The sequence below is a fragment of the Grammomys surdaster genome, unplaced genomic scaffold (assembly GCF_004785775.1).
Source record: "Grammomys surdaster isolate TR1022 unplaced genomic scaffold, NIH_TR_1.0 485, whole genome shotgun sequence".
Taxonomy (NCBI): domain Eukaryota; kingdom Metazoa; phylum Chordata; class Mammalia; order Rodentia; family Muridae; genus Grammomys; species Grammomys surdaster.
This window is the reverse complement of record NW_021604904.1, coordinates 727,607-746,702: the sequence shown is the minus strand read 5'-3', so window position 1 is coordinate 746,702 and position 19,096 is coordinate 727,607. Positions and strand designations below refer to the sequence as shown.

Genomic DNA, 19,096 nt, shown 5'->3' with positions numbered 1-19,096 from the left:
CTGACCTGCCGACCGGAGCAGCAGAACCGGCCGGCCTTTACAAAGTAACAGAACCTGACGGCCGTTACAAAAGAAACGGCCGTTACAAGTTAGGATAGAAATTAATCTAGATAGAGAACTCTGAATTCACCAGGATAGGATAGATAAAAGAATACTTTTTCCTGAATTGCCAAATACAAACACACAGGACTTTTAAAATGTTAACTTTTACCTAATAATTTTCATAATAACTTTGTAATTGTTCCTAGGGTATGTTGTTTATTATTATAAGAGAAAGAACTTTTTTTTAAGACAAAAAAGGGGAACTGAGGTTTGGTCTGTTGCTGTGTATTGTAATGCTGAATTCTGTATGTGAAGGTCTAGGCCAACAAGTGAATTCTCACATTTACAAACTTTTACTGTGCAAACCTTGTTCCTCGATTTAAAACTGTTGGTTAAATAAAACTGGCAACAGCCAATTACTGGAGGTATTAGAGGTAGGTGGGTTTGGAGTTACATGGTTAGGAGTGTGGGGGTATAGAAGCAAGAGAAGGGGGGGGGGGAGAGGGAGAAGACCAGGAAGAGAAGGAGGAAGAACGAGAGGAAAGGAAGAAGCCACCACGAGAGGACACAGACCACGAGCATGTAGCCAGGAGAAACAGCAAGTATCTGAGGTACATTGCTGGGGAGGTAGCCAGGCCAGCAGTTAGAAGAGTAGATTAGGGGTTACCCTCCAGTAATTGTCAAAGCCAAATAAAATAACCATAGCCTGTGTCTCATTCGTTTGTAAGCTAGAGGGGAATAAGTTTAAATTGGTTGTACTACAATCTAGGCACACAAAGATTCAATAAAGAAAAAGAATTTCAGACAAATTCCCTTATGAACATTGATGTAAAAATACTCAATAAAATACTTGCAAACAAAATCCAAGAACAGATCAAAAACATCATCCACCATGGTCAAGTACATATCACCCCAGGGATACAGGGGTGGCTCAATATACAAAAACCCATCAATGTAATCCACCATACAAACCAACTGAAAGAAAAGAAAATGACATGTTATCTCATTAGATACCGAAAAAGCCTTTGACAAAATCTAACACCCTCATGATAAAAGTGTTGGAGATCAGGGATACAAGTTATATACCTAAACACAATAAAGGCCATATACAGCAAGCCACTAGCCAACATCAAATTAAATGGAGAAAAATTTAAAGCAATTCCACTAAAATCAGGGAGAAGACAAGGCTGCCCGCTCTCTCCCTGTCTCTTCAGTGTAGTACTTGCAGTTCTAGCTAGAGCAGTAAGACAACTGAAGGAGATCAAGAAGATACAAATTGAAAAGGAAGAAGTTAAAGTATCTGCAGGTCATATGTTAGGATTCATATGTAACCTCAAAAACTCTACCAGAGAACTTCTACAAAAACACCCTCAGTAAAGTGGCTGGATACAAAATTAACTAAAAAAATAGCCCCTATACAAACGATAAACGGGCTGAAAAATAAATAAAGGAAAAAGCACCCTTTACATTAGCCACAAATAACATAAATTATCTTGGTGTAACTCTAACCAAGCAAGAAACAGACCTGTGTGACAAGAGCTTCAAGTCTCTGAAGAAAGGAACTTAAGAAGATATCAGAAGACGGAAAGATCTCCCATCTCTTGGATCGGTAGGATCAAAATAGTAAAATGGCCAACTTATCAAAAGCAATCTACAGATTCAATGCAATTCCCATGAAAATTCCGACACAATTCTTTACAGACCTTGAAAGAAAAATCCTCACCTTCGTATGAAAAAAACAAACAACAATAACAACACCTCAGGATAGATAAAGCAATTCAGTACAATAAAAGGACCTCTGGAGGTATCATCATTCCTGATTTCAAGCTGTATTACAGACCAATAGGAATAAAAACCACGTGATACTGGCATAAAGACAGATGAGTTGATCAATGGAATAGAATCAAAGATTGAGAAATAAACCTACACAGCAAAGATGTTAAAACTATACAATGGAAAAAAGAAAGTACCTTCAACAAATGGTGCGGGTCTAACTGGATGTCTGCATGTAGAAGACCGCCAATACAGTCATATTCATCGCGCCATGTACAAAACTCAAGCTGAAGTGGATCAAAGACCTCAACACAAAATGGGATTCACTAAATCTGAAGAATAAAAAGTGGGGAACTACCTTGAACACACTGGCACAGGAGACAACCTCTGAACAGAACACCAATGGCTCAAGCGTGAACAGGAATGGGAGAGAAAATGGAAATTTGTGGTGGGGGCCTCTCTGGGACTAGCCTGGGACCTTGGACAGGGGAGGGTCCTGGGAGTCTATAGGGATGACCCTAGCTGAGACTCTAGCAGCCGGGAATATGGAGACTGAAGTGGCCACCTACTGTAGTTAGGCAGGTCTTCAATGGGAGGTAGTGGGGCATCAACCCACCCACAAGACCTTCTACACAAAATGTGACCTTCGTCTAAGGGTCACAGAGATAAAGGTGGAGCAGAAAGTTATGGATGGCTAACCAATGACTAGTCCAACTTGAGATCCATCTCCCATGGGAGAGAGCCAACCCCTGATTATTCACGACTATTAATGATGCTTTGCTGTGCTGGCAGAGGACTAACATCATGGTCTTCTGAGAGGCTTCATTCAGCAGTGGATGGAGGCAGAGGCAGAAACCCACAGCCAAACATAGGCAGAGTTCGGGAAGTCCTGTGGAAGAGGGGGAGGCAGGACGACTAAGGGAGCTGGAGAGGTCAAGGCCACCACAAGAAGTCCTACAGAGAGTTCAGTAACCTGGGCCCGTGGAGGCTCACAGAGACTGAACCACCAACTAAAGAGCACGCAGGGGCTGTCCCTAGGCCCCTGCACATTTGTAGCAGATGCGCAATGCACTTTGTCTTCGTGAGGTTCTCTAACAGTTGGAGCGGGGGGGGGGGGGGGTTCTCTGACTCGGTTGCCTGCTTGTGGATCCTCTTGCCTGGGTGAGCTGCTCTGTCTGGCCTCAGTGGGAGAGGATGCCCTTAACTCTGCTGGGACTTGATGAGCCAGGGCAGGTGGGTATCAATGGAAGACTTCCCCTTCTCTAAGGAGAGCATGAGGTGGGAGGAAGGGTTTATGAGGGTGGAACTGGGAGGAGGAGGGGCCATGAGTGGAACGTAAAGTAAGTGAATAAATAAATAAATAAATAAATGGAAAAAACTAAATAAAATACAGAAAAACACAAAGCTTAAAAACTCATGGAAGTTGAACAACACACTACTCAATGAAAATTGGGTTAAGACAGTGGAGATTGAGGGGGAGACTAAGGACTCCCTAGAATTGAATGAAAATGAAGACATAACACATCCAAATTTAAGGGCATGATGAAGGCGGGTCTATGAAGCACGTTCATAGCAATATGCACTTGCATAAAAAGAAATTAGAGAGATCTCACTCTAAATTAACCAGAACAAAAAGCTTTAGAACAAAAAAATAAAAAACAAAAACAATACAAACAAAAAACAGAAGGAGAAATTACACCCAAAAGGAAGAGACCATAAGAAGTAATTAAACTCAGGACTGTAATCAATAAAAAAGAATCAAAGAAAAACAGACATGAAGACTCAAGGAGACAAAGAGCTGGTTCTTTGAGAAAATCAGTAAGACTGACAATCCCTTAGCCAATTAACTGAGAGGCAGAAAGAGAAGACGCACATTCACACTATCAGAGATGAAAGGAGGGCAGAGCTGTAGCTGGTCTTTGCTACTTTGTGGGTTCTTCTTTTTTCCCACCCCTTATCCGCCCCTGATGGACATAGGTACAAAAATTCTCAATCAAATACTTGAGCATTGAACTGTACAACACTCAAGAAGATCATGTATGTTCATCTCAAAGATCCAGGGATGGTTTGAAATAAATAAATCAATAAATGTTACCCATCCTATAAACAAAATAAAAGTCAAAAGACACAGGATCATCTCATTAAAAGCAGAACGCTCCTTTCACAACATACAACATGGCTTCAGGATAAAGGTCTTGGAGAGATTAGGGATACCAGGGACAGACACTGCAACAAAATAAAGGCAGTATACAGCAAGCCCAAAGACAGCATCACCTTAAATGGAGAAACTCAAAGCAATTACACTTAAATCCATAAAAAGATAAGGCTGTCCAAACTCTCCATACCTACTCAGGAAAGTACTTGAAGTTTTACCTAGAGCACTAAGACAACTGAAGATGAAAGGAATGCAAATTCAAAAGGTCAAAGTATCTTGTTTTGCAGATGATGTGACAGCGTACATAAGTGACCCTGAAGGCTCCAATGGGAAACTCTTTTTTTTTTGGGGGGGGGGGTTTCAAGACACGGTTTCTCTGTGTCGCCCTGGCTGTCCTGGAACTCACTCTGTAGACCAGGCTGGCCTCGAACTCAGAAATCCACCTGCCTCTGCCTCCCAAGTGCTGGGATTAAAGGCGTGCGCCACCACCGCCCGGCCCAATGGGGAACTCTTACAGCTGATAAACGCATTCAGCAAAGAAGCTGGTACCAAATGAACTCACAACAATCAGTAACTTTCCTAGATACAAAAGACAAATGGACTGAGACAGAGAAAGAAATCACAGAAACAACACCTTTCACAATAGCCTCAGCTAACATACAATATCACAGGGTAACTCTAACCAAGCGAGTGAAAAATGTGTATGATATAAAGCAGTAAGACACGGAAGAAAGAAACTGAAAAAGATATCAGAATATGGAAAGACCTTCCATGTCCATGGATCATGAGAATTAATTTAACTTGGCCATTCTATCAAGAGCAACATACAGATTTGATGGAATCTCGACCAACATTCCAATCCAATTCTCCACATATCACAAAAGGCCAAACTGCATCTTCATATGAAAACACAAAAAGATCCCAAGGTAGCTAAAAATAATTCTGAATAACAAGAGAGGTGCAGGAGGCATTGTCGCCCCCATCTCCATCGGTACTACAGAGCTACGGTAATTAACAAAACACGGGAGTGGCACAAAAAAAAAAAAGACACATTGATCAAGGGAAGCAAATGGAAGAAATAAATCTACATAACTATGGACACAAGACATTTGATAAAGATGCCAGAAATAGGGGACTGGAGAGATGGTTCAGCGGTTAAGAGCACTGACTGATATTCCAGAGGTCCTGAGTTCAATTCCCAGTAACCACATGGTGGCTCACAACCATCTGTAATGGGATCCGACGCCCTCTTCTGGTGTGTCTGAAGACAGTGTACTCACATATTAAATAAATAAATAAATAAATAAATAAACTCTTAAAGAAGCAGCAGCAGCCTCCAGAAATACACACTGTAAAAAAGACAGCATCTTCAACAAATGGGGCCAGACAAAAAGCACAGCTGCATGTACAAGAATGCAAACAGAACCATAATTATCATTCTGTACAAACATTACTCAAAATAGATCAAAGATCCAAACATAAAGTCACATACACTGAACCTGGTGAGAAAGAAAGTAGGAAAGAGACTCGATTCATCAGCACAGGAAGACACAGGCATAGAGGAAACTTAAAAGAGTTTCTGTACAGAAACTATCACTTAAAAAAAGGGGCAGCCTACAGAATAGAGAAAGACTTTACCAACTACACATCCAACAGAGGGCTAACATCCAACATATACACAGGATGGAAAAAAAAAAACTACCTATCATGCAAACAAGTAACTCAATTAGACAACAGGGTACAGAGAGAAAGAGAGAATTCTCAAAAGATGAAGGTCAAACGGCGGAGACACACTTGAAGAAAAGTTCAGTATCCTTAGCTATCACGGAAATATCAATCAACCTACTTAATGCCTACATCTCACGCCTGTCAAGATGGCTAAGATCAATAAAACAAGTAAACACTCATGCTGGCAGCCTGCGGAGTAAGGGGATACACTCCCATTCCTAGGGGGAGTGCAAACATGTATTGCTGCTATGAAAATCAATGTGCAGACTCATCAGTAAGGCGAGAGTCGATCTACACAAGATCCAGACAGACCACCCTTGGGCGCACACTCAAAGGACACTGATCCTTTCACAGAGACACTTGCTCAAACATGTTCATTGCTGCTTGATTCATAATAGCAAAAAAAAAAAAAAAAAAAAAAAAAAGAAACCAGTGAGGCACTAGACTAGCTAGCAGAGTGAGGGAGGCAGACAAAGAGCACAGCTTCCTTCCCAGCCTTTTCACAGGCTGCACCACAAGGCGTGGCCCAGATTTAAGGTGGATCTTCCCACCTCAAAAGATGTGGATCAAAGGTGGGTCTTCCCACTTCAGATGATTTAATCATCAAAAATCTCTCACAGGTGTACCCAGCTGCTTGGGTTCTATTAATTCCAGATGTGGTCAAGTTGACAACCAAGAAGAGCCATCACCGCTCCCTGTCAAGCCAGGTAGACAGCTGTGCTGTATGCACTCAGATGTCTCACTGGCTTGTCCATCTGTTGTTTTGAGTCAGGCTCTCTCATTTGCTGGAGCTGCACAGGGACACGAGGCTGACTTGCCAGCAAGCCCAAGGGATCTGCCTCTGCCACCTCCCCAGTGCTGCAGAGAGGACACACCATCACACCCTGTCGACGGGGACCATGAGGACACAGAACTGAAGCATTTGCCATGCCTCCCTGTGGTACAGCTTTCACTGCGGCTGAAACTGTCCTAGCTTTGGTTCAGTGTCAACAACACTGACAGCTCTGCCAGGGGCCCTGGGTTAGAGTACCAGCAGCCACCTGTGACTCCAGCCCAGGGAGCTGACCCTCTCTATGGCCTCTGTGGATACCTGCACACATGTGTGCACACACAACCAATAATGAGATACTTGTAAAGGTTACAGAGAGGCACCTGCTCCAGTGGGAGGAAGAAAATGAGAACTTAAAGTGACTCATGACACAGCAGCCCCTCTGACAGCTTCTGCTCTGACCTTGACTTCCTTCCCAGGGCTCAGGCTTCTTTCCCACAGGCCCTGGGCCTTTGAAGGAAGTTTGCCACATCCAATGTCAGCTCTGTGGAGCCTCTCTGAGCACATGCAGTGCCTGGCAGGGCTGCAGGCTCACCTCACTCTTACTCACCTGGGCTCAGCCTGTCTGTTTCTTCCTTCACAGCCATCCAGGGCTCTTTCTCCTGCTCTAGTAAGGTGATCAGATCTGGCTTGGAAATGCAGCTTCCCACTTGAAAGAAAGAAAGAAGTGGCTCATTGTGTAGACATGGTTTTTTTCCCCTGAGACTCAGTGTCTATAATTATCCCAAGATGCAATGGAATGTGATAGGTAGACCAGGCTGGCCTTGAACTTACTTGACCTGCCAGCCTCTGCCTTCCAAATGCTGGGGTTTGCCTCCATGCCCTGACTGTGTAGATTTTTTAAAAATACAGACTTATTTATTATAAGGTCTGTGATGCTTGGCACGGTGGATCATGCCTGTGAGCCCAGCATGGGGAGAATGAGCCAGGCCCTGTGGGCTGCAGAGCAAGACCCTTGTCTCAGAAAAGCAGTTAAAAAAGTTATAAAAGCAAAAATAATGATGAGGAAAGACTTCAAAGAAGGAGGGAAAAGGTAAGAATCTACCTGCTTCAGATTAGGATTTTAATCTCCTTTAAATGCAGATAGGGGCTTGGCACTTAAGAGGAAAGAAACCATAACTGAGTATCGAGAACATGAACTCGTAGGCTACACTGACTAGTGTACACCCCATCTCTGCAGCTCACTAATAATGACATTTATTTAGGCAAGTCCTGTAGGATTCTGTGCTCAATTTTCCCAAATAATACTTGGGGGCATGGTGGCGCACACACAGAGTCACAACTCCTGAAGTGTGAAAGCAGGGTGATTTAAGTTCAAGGCTGGATTTCATAGCAAGTCCAAAGCCAGCCTGCACTATGTGAGACCCGGCCTCAAACAAACAAAATTAGGAAAAATAAGAATAATAGGTAATAATTTAGACTGAGTTAATGCTATTTGCAAGAATCGATACTAAGATTAACAACTATATTCAGAGACTTCTCAGATTCTCTGACCTATATACTAATACAAAATCAGTACTTCTAAAATTCTCATTTACTTATTTAGTAATGGTGGGCATAAAACTAGGGCCTTGATTTCTATCATTGACTTATGTCCCCAGTCATGGGACTTTCTATCATTATTGTTATTATGCTGGCTTCTTACAAATTCACACCTCATTCTTACAGATGTGCTCAGTGAGAGAGACACACTTCACACCCTAGAACTTCCTCTACAAAGCAGGTAAAGGAAGTGTTCACTGAGGGAAACAGAATGTGTCCACTTCTGGTTTTAGTCAACTCTAGTGATTCATTACTAAGTAAATCACAATGGCTCTTTTATTTAGCTGTGCAAGTACGGATGTGTGTGTGTGTGTGTGTGTGTGTGTAGGTATGCACGTAGGCATGTCTGGATAGGGCAGAGACCAGTGTTATATGTCTTTGGTGATTTCTCTCCACTTCAGTATTTGAGACAGGGTCTCTCTCTGAACTTCGAGCTCACTGAGAGGACCAAGAAATGGCAGACACAAGCAGGTGCTTCATGAATTTCTTATTTTCAACCCAAGACAACTTACATTCTTACTTTGGGAAGAAGGAACTCAGCTCCCTCTTTTAAAACTCTATTGATTAAAATTTATTTTATAGGCTAGCCTGGTCTACAGCGTGAGTTCCAGGACAGCCAGGGCTACACAGAGAAACCCTGTCTCGAAAAACCAAAAAAAAAAAAAAAAAAAAAAAAAAAAAAAAAAAAAAAAAAAAAAAATTTATTTTATATGTAGGTGAAGATCTGTCTGCATGTCTGACTGAGTACCACATACACACACTGTGTCTATGGAGCCCAGATGAGGGCGTCAGATCCCCGGGACTGGAGTGATACATGGTTGTGAGTCACTTTGTGGGGCTGGGAATTGAACATGGGTCCTCTATGAGAGCAGCTGGTTCTCTTAACCACCACGCTACCTCTCTAACCTGTGATTATATTTATGGATGTATTTCAGAATTTATTTCATTTGTTTATTTTGTGTTGTTTTGTTTTGTTTGAAAAAAGTCCTCACCCTATGGACTAGGCTGGCCTGTAACTCAGGATGTATCTGAGGGTGATGCTGCACTCAAAACAAACTCAGCATTCTGAGTGAAGCGATGACAGGAACTGGTCACCATCCCAGCTTCTGCTACCACTGGAAAGATGGTACTGCCCTTTAATTCCAAGTGAGGAGAGCACACAGTGTACAGGACACATCCCCCATTCATGGGGCACAGCCCTTACCCACTGTGACGAGGTTGCTGTAGGTCTCCAACATCATGTCCCTGTATAAGATCTTCTGAGTAGCATCCAGGAAGGCCCACTCCTCCTCAGAGAAGTCAACAGCCACATCCCTAAATGTCACTGACCCCTGAAAGAGCAAACACAGGGAGAGTGAAATTGGGGAAGCTTTCAAGATGGAAAAACAGAAGGGAAAGGACTCAAGCGGGGGAAGGGAGCCATAAGGAAATGCTCAAGGCACCTGACTGCACGACTCCCCATAAACGACGGCTGTGCCCACCTACATATCCAGTAACTGTGCCTCTCCACTCCATCCACATCCTTCAGGTTATCCCCCACAAAGGAGACATGTCACTGGGGTCAGGGTAAACTACGCAAGGAATCCTGTGAGTGCTTGAGTTTATCATACTATCACATGATATCATTCAGTCAATGTGTCTCAGGTCTTCCCTGACTCTGGAGACTGCAATCACCTCCCTATCACAGCCAGGGTGACCTTTCCCTGATACCTGAACTCCCTCCTAAAGCCTCCTCAAGCAGGTCACCTTGTCACACACATGCACAGATGACATTCACTCTCACACCCTGGGTCACCAGCCTGACAGCACCACAGATGTCAATCAGATTTCCCAGTGTAGTCAATGAGACCATCACCTCAAAGCTCTGAAGCCCCCAAAGTCCCGTTTCCCTGTGAGACTGACACCTCTACTGCAGTGACAGTCCTCCCTCACCACAGACCAAGCAGAGAGCACATGTGCAGGAATGCATTCAAAGACAACATCAGTACCAGCTGGGAAGAGGCTCAGACAGGAAGTGCTCAGACCTGCCAACCCTCACTGTGAAGGGGCAGACTGGGATGAGGGGATTCTGGATCTGTGGGAAGCTTCAAGAGGAAAAGACAAGAAGGAGTCACCTAACCTGAAAGTCCCCCTATGTCAAGGAGAGACACACAACTTACACAGACCATGTGTTGAGAATTGGAGCTGGCCATTCTTCTTTAGGCTTCCTCCCTGGGGACAAAAAGAAGCCTTTCATTGGATTGTGACTTGATGTTCCCAGAATGACTTTGTCACTGTCATTTCAACAACTACATTTCTTTCTCCAGCATCCACACTCACTCTCTCCCCTCCCACCAATCACAGCCTCCCACACACAGATCAGAAGCACACAGGAGTCTACACAAAGACCATCCTCTCCTAACCCCAGACAACCCATGGCAAAGAGGTCAGTGTGGGAGTGCAGAGCTAAACATGTCTGCCTTGAGCTTCCTCCAGAAGATGCCAGCACAAGGGACCCAGCTTCCACCTGACATCCAGCTAGCCCTGAACCTGGGCTGCTCCTCCTACTGTGAGCAGACCTTCCTACTGGAACCCCAACTATCAAGGCTCACAGGGGCTTACAGCATCCAAATGGCACCTCCTTTGTAAACTCAGGGCTGAAGCACAGCAAGGCTGGAGGGGCTGCAGCTGCAATGCTCAGGCAGGGTCCAGCCTTCTGTCCCCACTCTCAGTAAATGGGACTGTGCACCATGGAACACTTTCCTCAGAGTCTTCACACATTTATGTTGGGGGATGCTTTTGTACTCTGTGTATTCAGGTAGTGATTTCTGTGCCCAGAGATCTGGTTACAGTCTGGACACTGGCTGGTACTGTCATCATTAATTGGAGCATCCCCTGCCTCAGTGTTCTGTAAAAACTGTTTTCCTTCAACTCTGATGGGTTAATACAGAGCTGGTCAGCTGGGCAGTGGCGGCACACACCTTTAATCCCAGCACTTGGGAGGCAGAGGCAGGCGGATTACTGAGTTCGAGGTTCGCCTGGTCTAAAGAGTGAGTTCTAGGACAGCCAGGGGTACACAGAGAAACCCTGTCTTGGAAAAAGAAGAAGGAGGAGGAGGAGGAGGAGGAGGAGGAGGAGGAGGAGGAGGAGGAGGAGGAAGAGGAGGAGGAGGAGAAAGAGGAGGGGGAGAAAGAAGAGAAGGAGAAAGAAGAAGAGCTGAGCAGCCAACAGACGGGCAGGAGAGGGGAAGCAGAAAGTCAGAGAGGGTGAAGGGGGGATCTATGACCAAGTTGCCAGGGGAGTCACCATGAGAACACTGAGGGAGCAGGAGCTGCCAGGACAGGACCAAGGAAGGGCACATGGCTGGGTGGTAGGCAGCCATAGACAGGCAGAATAGTGAGAATCTGTCCAGCTACAATATTTAAAGCTTGTTGAGAAATATAAGCTCTGAGTCCCACAATCTCACTCATGTAAAATCTGACACTGTCATCTCACAGGACCAAGTGAAACGCTGGTTCCTGGGGTGTGAGTGGCTGAGGCCCGATGTGCAGCATCGTGGTTGACAGTGGGAGACGTAGATCCAGAGAGCGCTGGGAAGAAGCTGGTCAAAGACTAAAATTTTAGCCACACAACAGCAGCTCAAGGGATACATCGTGAAACATGCTGACACGATTAACAGTTTGGAAAGACTAAGAGACTAGACAGTAAGTATATTCACGACAAAACCGTTATGAATTTAGTCATTCCAAAGCACATAGAGAATCCAAAATATCATACTGTACTAATACCAAAACAAAACAAACACACACACAACTGAAAACCCCTAACACTAACCTCTGGAGGTTCCTGTTTATAACAGCTTGAGAAAAGGGAGGATTGTAAACACATCAAGGATCACTGAAACGATACTGTGAATACTAAGTGAAAAGGGAAGGGACACAATTGATATGAATTTGCACGTTCCTTCTTCAGTTACTAACAATTGCATTTTCTAAAACTACAACCTCATTTCTCAGAAAGAGCGCTAGCTCGTGAATCTTAGACAGGGAGCAAGCAATAATGCTCTCATGGTCTCAAGCTCTCCGTTTGCATAACAGCCTGCGGGGAGCCCAAGGAAGCATGAGGTCCCAGACTATATCCGAGAGCATCCTCAGGGAGCAGCACTTGCCTTCACTTCCTACAACACTCACATGGCTAGAGCTCTGAGAAAGTCATGGAGCTCAACAAGTGCCCTCCCTCCTAGGCGACCCTCGGAGGCACTTCCGGCCTCAAATGCTCGTCTCAAGCTCCTCTGAACCTCAGGCAGACTCCGCACCTGACCTCTTCTTACTAGAAGCTTGGTCCTCTGCTTCAGTTCTGTTGTCAAGAAAAAAAGAAAAACGGGGCAGAAAGCGACAAGCACAGAGACACAAATAATGCAGAAAGCTCAAGTTGTGTATAGACAGACAGACAGACACACACACACATCGCTGTCCTCTCACGCTCACTCATATATAAACATCCATCCACCCCACACCACCCTTCACACCCACACCCAGCCCGATGGATCCGGCCTTACTCTGTGGAGACCTACACCAAACTGGTTTCTTCAACGACCATAAATGTCAATTTCCGCGGTGCCCACGCACGACACCGGAATTGGATCCCTTACTTCCGGCGCGGTGGACCCTGGGAAATGCAGTCCTTACCAGCGAGTTCTGGGAAGCGCAGTACTCTGAAGTTCAGAGATTGCTGGTCGTGGCACTTGGACCAGCCCACCTGGGAGCTGCGCCCGCCCGGTGGTTTCAGGGACTTTGCAAAGGGGCGCAGGCTTGGAACCTCCCTGATGTGTGCTCAAAAGATACTTCCAGGTCTGGGGGTAACTGATTTTCTCTCCTGTGGAGTGGATAGAGGAGTCTAAAATTTAAAAGTTCAGATTAGGAAGTAAAATCAGATCCGGATGTAACTGACTTGATTACAAGTTGCCCGAGACCCACTGGGTGAGATTCTACCTCGCTGACCTCTGGTAGGAACCATGATAAATTTGAAAAGACTGAACTAAAGAACTGGTTGGTTTTAAACGTGGATAGTTTACATCAGCGATTTCAGAGAGACAGATGTTCTGGTCGCTTCCAGGTGTTCAGTGTCCCTGTTATCTAGATAGAAAAATGTGACTGAAGACCAGTTGATGTGGTATCAACAGAACTGTATCCTTTATAGACAGCCATCTACCTCATGTTGGGGAATGAATGACTAACACTCAAATTATCAAACAGAAACATACACCTTGTTTTTCTAGGACAAACCTACCGACTGCTGCTGTTTGTCATATGACACTTTCAAGATCATTTTTGTTGTACCTTATGTCATTTGTTTTTCATTGCAGAGCGTGAGAGAAAACAAATTTCAACATAATAGACTTTCCGCTGGGCAGTGGTGGCGCACGCCTTTAATCCCAGCACTTGGGAGGCAGAGGCAGGCAGATTTCTGAGTTCAAGGCTAACCTGGTCTACAGAGTGAGTTCCAGGACAGCCAGGGCTATACAGAGAAACCCTGTCTCGAAAAAAAAAAAAAAAACCATAATAGACTTTCCTACTATGACCATTAGACCATTAATCATGTTAGTAAATGTGCTAAACCCCTAAATTATAGATTGCCAGCTTAGATTTGAAAAGAAGTCAGATCCAGTGTTAACTAGAGAAAATATGTTCAAGTTCAATAACCTCGCAGATTAAAGGTGCCCATCCTCACGATAATGAAAACAAGACTCAGGTTGATGTGATAATGGAGGGCAGACTGGGGACACACAACACTGCCAGTGATAATACAGAGGGCAAGTCCCCAACTGAAAATAAACCTTGCTGGTCGTGGTAAGGCATCCCAGCAGTGGGGAGGCACAGCCAGTTGCATGTCTGTGAGACTGAAGCCAATTAGAAGTGTATAGTGAAACCCTCCCTGAAGACTAAAACAAACTAAAAATAATCCTAATGAAGTCCAGCTTTGGACACGAAGGAGGGAAAAGCCTACTAGAACAATTACAAAAAAAAAACCAGCCAAACCCACCATCACATACAAATGCTTTCAATCTCAATAACAGAACAAACCCAGAACAGCAACAGTGTATAGTGAAATCACACAACATATCTACTGGGAAAGCTGTCAGAATCAAAATGGAGACAGTTAAACTTTAACGGAATCAAGGTCCCTTGAAGTTACGGCTTTCATTTACACAAACATGGCCAAAATGGTTCCTAGTGTCCTTTGAAGAGTGTATTTGTGTACAAGGTGCACCACGACCCTACACACACACACACACACACACACACACACACACACACACAATGCTCCCGAGAGTACATCTGTTGGTTAACTTTCTCTTCAATTATAGACTGACATTATTTGTCACTGATCCTTGAAGCCAAGGATGTTTCAAAACAGCCTCTCCGACCTTCTCCACTTTACGTTCATAAACCCTTGCCTTTCTTGATCTTCCTAAACCAGCTGAAGCTCTATGGTACACCATCCATACTCCAGTATTTGGTTTGTTCCTGAGTTGACATCCACTCCCTCAGGTTTTATGAATCTTGACACACAACCCACTTGGTCTCAGTTTTATGCAACAGTCTTCCCAATGACAAGAGAATTCTTACACGCCCAGGGAACGTTTATTGGCATAAGCTATACTCCTGGCCATAAAACAAGCCTCAATAAATGTAAATTAACCTAAATCATAATATGATGTTTGAAAAATAGAATTAAATTAAAAATCAAGGACAGATGGCTGTATGATAATGTATTAATCTTCCTGTTCCTAGGGAAAATAGCTGAGAAAGCAACGGAAGGAAGGAAATGTTTGTTGTTGCTTTTGTTTCTAGTGTTCAGTCTTTCCACCACAAGAAGAGGTCATGGTGGGAGGAGCTTGGGGCTGATGGCCACACTGTCTGCAGTAGCAAGGGGAGAGTTGCTTGCTCATTTTCATTTGCTAGCTTTCTCCAAATTATGTAGTCTAGGATACCGCTTTCAAGGTGTGTCTTCTCACCTCACTTAACCTCACACAGATCATCCCTTACTGACACATCCAGAGGCTGACTCATCTAAATGATCCTCACAGTCATGGGTAGCGGCTCCTCCCCCAAGGAATTCTAGATCCTGCCAAGCTGACAATATCACAGGTGTGTTTTCTAAGATACTAGAAAGTGTATGAGTCATAAAATAACTGAAATTGTATAATGTTTGAGTTATCCCTTTATAATTTTCCATTAGGAGCCAAATGATAAAAATTGCAGGTGTGAATGGTGTGAGGCCGAAATGAAGTCATTTATATCAGACTCTGGATGGATGGAACCTCAAGGGCAAGAAGGGAGGTTGTAGCCATGTGATGAGAACCCCTCCTTACCCTTCCACCTTCCTGGCTTCACATTCACCTCTTCTAAAGCTATTTCATGTGAGTGAGCCACACCTATCCACAGTAGAGACGGATTTCCATCCTGTGTGGATCTTTGTGTGTGTGTGTGTTTTCTATGTTTTCTAGTTTGTTGGTTGGTTGGTTTGCTTTTTCTTTTTTAAAAATTTATTTATTTATATGTCTACAGCTTTCTGTCTGCATGTACGCCTGCATGCCAGAAGAGGGCACCAGATCTCATTACAGATGGTTGTGAGTCACCATGTGGTTGCTGGGAATTGAACTCAGGACCTCTGGAAGAGCAGACAGTGCTCTTAACCTCTGAGCCATCTCTCCATCCCCCTTGTTTGTCAGTTTTGTGCTTTGTTTTTTTTTTTTTTTCAAGACTGGGTTTCTCTGTGTGTCCTGGCTGTCCTGGAACTTTCTCTATATACCAGGATAGCCTAGAATTCAGAGATCTGCCGCCTCTGCCTCCCAAGTGCTGGGATTAAATGTGTGCACTACCACTGCCTGGCTAGATTGTTTGTTTTAAATAATGTGAGACCTGAATCTACTGAATATGAAGTATGCCTACCATAATTAGTAGGCCTAGGTTGCTGCCTTTCCTCCCCACCAATGTTGAACGCCCTCTAAATCCCATGAAGTCATGAATGGGCTATTGAATGTGACCATAACAATAACTGAGGGAACGGTGTTCATTCTGTTCTTTTTTTCTCTCTTTCTCTCTTTCTCTCATTCTCTCTTCCTACTTTCCTTCCTTTCTTCCTTCCTTCCTTCCTTTCTTCCTTCCTTCCTTTCTTGTGTGTGTGTGTGTGTGTGTGTGTGTGTATGTGTGTGTGTGTGTGTAGTGCGCATGTTGCATGTGTGGGGGAGACTGGTGAGCTTGGACGTGTGCCCTAGCAAAAGACCAATAAGACAAAAAAAAAAAAAAAGGTGAAGCAAATAAAAAAATCAAAGTTCATAAAAATACTATTGAGTCATTTTGTATGGACCAGGTACTCCTGGGTATGTGGTCTGTCCTGCTGTTGGTTGGCATACCCAGTATGACTATGTGTGCTCGTGTGCACATGCATTTTGTGTTTTGAGAGTCTGTGAGTTAATATTTCATGTGTGTTTTAGGGGTAAAAAGTGGGCATCGAATCCCATGTAACTGAGTTGGTGTATGCTGTGAGCTGTGGGATGTGACTGCTTGGTGCTCTAGGCCCTGAGAAATCTCTCCAACTGCAAAATAAAATTAAGTCTCAGACACTGGGCAAATGTCTCCAGGGTTATGAGCATGTATTGTTCTTCCAGTGGATCTGCATCCAATTCTCAGGACTCACATCAGGTGACTCTCAACTGTAACTGCAACTCCAAGAGATTGGACTGACCCCTCTAGCCTCTGTCTACACACACACACACACACACACACACACATGCACATCGCACATGTATGCTATGGAACAGCTGATGGGGGGGAGGGAGAGCAAGAGAGGGAGACGGAAAGAGAAAAATATTCTGAAGTTATTTAGGGAGCTAGAGTGGTACATCAGCAGTTAAGGGCACTGGCTGTTCTTCCAGAGGACCCACATTCAATTCACAACACCCAAGTGACAGCTCACAGTCAACTTTAACTTCAGTCCTAAGAGATCCAAAACTTCTTCTAGCCTCTGTAGTCGCAAAGTATGCTGCTGGCACACAGATATACAAACAGGCAAAACACTTAGACACACAAACTATTTTTTTTTAAATGTAGTTTAGCCGGGCAGTGGTGGCGGAAGCCTTTAATCCCAGCACTTGGGAGGCAGAGGCAGGCGGATTTCTAAGTTTGAGGCCGGCCTGGTCTACAGAGTGAGTTCCAGGACAGCCAGGGCTACAGGAGTTTGAGGCCAACCTGAGCTAAGTAGACTCTGTCTCTAAGATCTTCAAATAATAGTGAAATAGTAATACAAATAGTAGAAACATATAGAAACTATTCAGGGCAGTGGTTGCTCATGCCTTTAATTCCAGGAGTCTGAAAGCACAGGCAAACAGATCTTCAAGTTTAAGGCCAGCCTGCTCTACAGTGAGTTCTGTATAATTAAGAAACTTTACTTGTGGCACAGAGATACACAGAGAAACCATGTGTCATAATATCTAAAACCAACCCCCACCTCCACCAAACCCAAAGGAACAGAGAGAAATGAGTATATAGGTTAGATGCCGCTTGCTTGATTTCACTGATCTTCCTCCTGCCTCACATAGTTCAGGAGCCTGTGGCCAGGGGATGGTTCTGCCCACAAGGGGCTATGTCTAACTACACCAATTAATAATTAATGCCACTAATACCATTAATACCATTAATAATACCATTAATACCATTCTTCCACAGACGTGCTCAAACAAAAACCTGATCTAAATAATTCAACAATTGAAGCTCTCTTCCTAAGTGATTCTAGATTATATCATGTTGAAAAAAATTAACCAACAAATGTCCTCAAAACTGTGAAAACAGCGTAAGAAAGGAACAACTAGGTTCTATGTGACAAGATTATAAAAAATAATGCTTTTGAAGTATCCAGGAGGGCTGTCATGTTTTTTGCTTCAAAATCTAAAAAGCAGGTATGCTATCATGTCTCTTCTGCCTACAATTCCTAGTAAACTAAAAACAATTGAGTGATTCCTCACTATTTAAAAGACTAATCTGCCAGTATCATAGGACAGGCTAAAGCCAGAGGTCTCAGATATCAAAATACTAGGTGCTTTAACTTTAATGGTGAATTCAGCCATTAAGAAATTGTGAATCTAGAAGTCTCAGATCTCAAAATGGCCAATGTGTTAACTCTGAGAAAGACCGTAATTTCTGCTGGAGAAGCAAACAAGCTATTTCTGGTGGCAATGGGTTCTCAGTAAAAAATGCTTAGACTTTCCAGAGTCTGCAAATACTGTAGTAAGAGGTGTCACTGGACATGTGACTGTAGGTCCAGGAGGGACATACGTGGCAATCTCTTGTTGCCAGGAAGCAGCTTCAGAGCCCAAGATCAAAGATCCAGAGCAAAAAAGCGCCAGCCATTTCACTGACGAGCAGCCGAGTGTCACCGGGTTATAGAAAAACACTACTGATCCCAAAACTGTTTGGTTCACTGATAATCTCATTTTAGACTAATAAAACCACAAGTAAATTTTCTTAATGTAATGAAAAAGGAACAACAACAGCTGAGAGATACTGCATTATAGAAAACACCGTGGAATTAAATCAACTTATATATTACAAGGATATATGTTAACATGAGAAGGGAAGCCTGCAGTAGTTTTGCGTTAGGGACGTGGCTCTGTTTATGTTTCTACAGGGAATGAAAAAGTACAGTTGCCATTAAAACTTACAAAGATTATATTTAACCAGGGAAGGACTCCTGCTAGTTGAGAAGTGAATGTCTCTGCATAGCCAGTGAATCTTGTTTGGTTATCTGTTCCTCGTGACTGATTATTTCATACCATCCTTTCATATTGCATGAATGGAGATTTATGTTAGTTTGGTTACGTAAAGTTGACAGATGCCTTACGCCCGCTCAAACTAACTAATTTCATAGCGCAGAAACTCATCTTCAGCTGATTTGTGCACACTGCACATTCCATACATATGTTAATGCAGAAATGTACCTACAATATTACCTTTTGTGTTTGTTTGTTTTTGTTTTTCGAGACAGGG

At 43.6% G+C, this 19,096-nt stretch overlaps 1 protein-coding gene across 4 annotated transcripts in view; it reads right to left on the bottom strand.

Moving 5' to 3' along the window:
* The window catches only part of LOC114633013 (zinc finger protein 780B-like), a 16,940-nt gene extending 6,633 nt beyond the window's left edge, over positions 1 to 10,307 (bottom strand). For 2 of the 4 annotated variants that reach the window (XM_028781624.1, XM_028781627.1), the window contains exons 1-3: positions 10,229 to 10,307; positions 9,274 to 9,400; positions 7,078 to 7,176 (exon numbers count right to left, since the gene is read on the bottom strand). In XM_028781624.1, the coding sequence (XP_028637457.1) occupies positions 7,078 to 7,176; positions 9,274 to 9,400; positions 10,229 to 10,261 (259 nt within the window). In that variant the 5' untranslated portion in view covers positions 10,262 to 10,307. The remainder of the gene's footprint in view (positions 1 to 7,077; positions 7,177 to 9,273; positions 9,401 to 10,228) is intronic. The other 2 variants (XM_028781625.1, XM_028781626.1) reach the window with 2 other exon arrangements.
* Between the last annotated feature and the right edge of the window lie 8,789 nt (positions 10,308 to 19,096).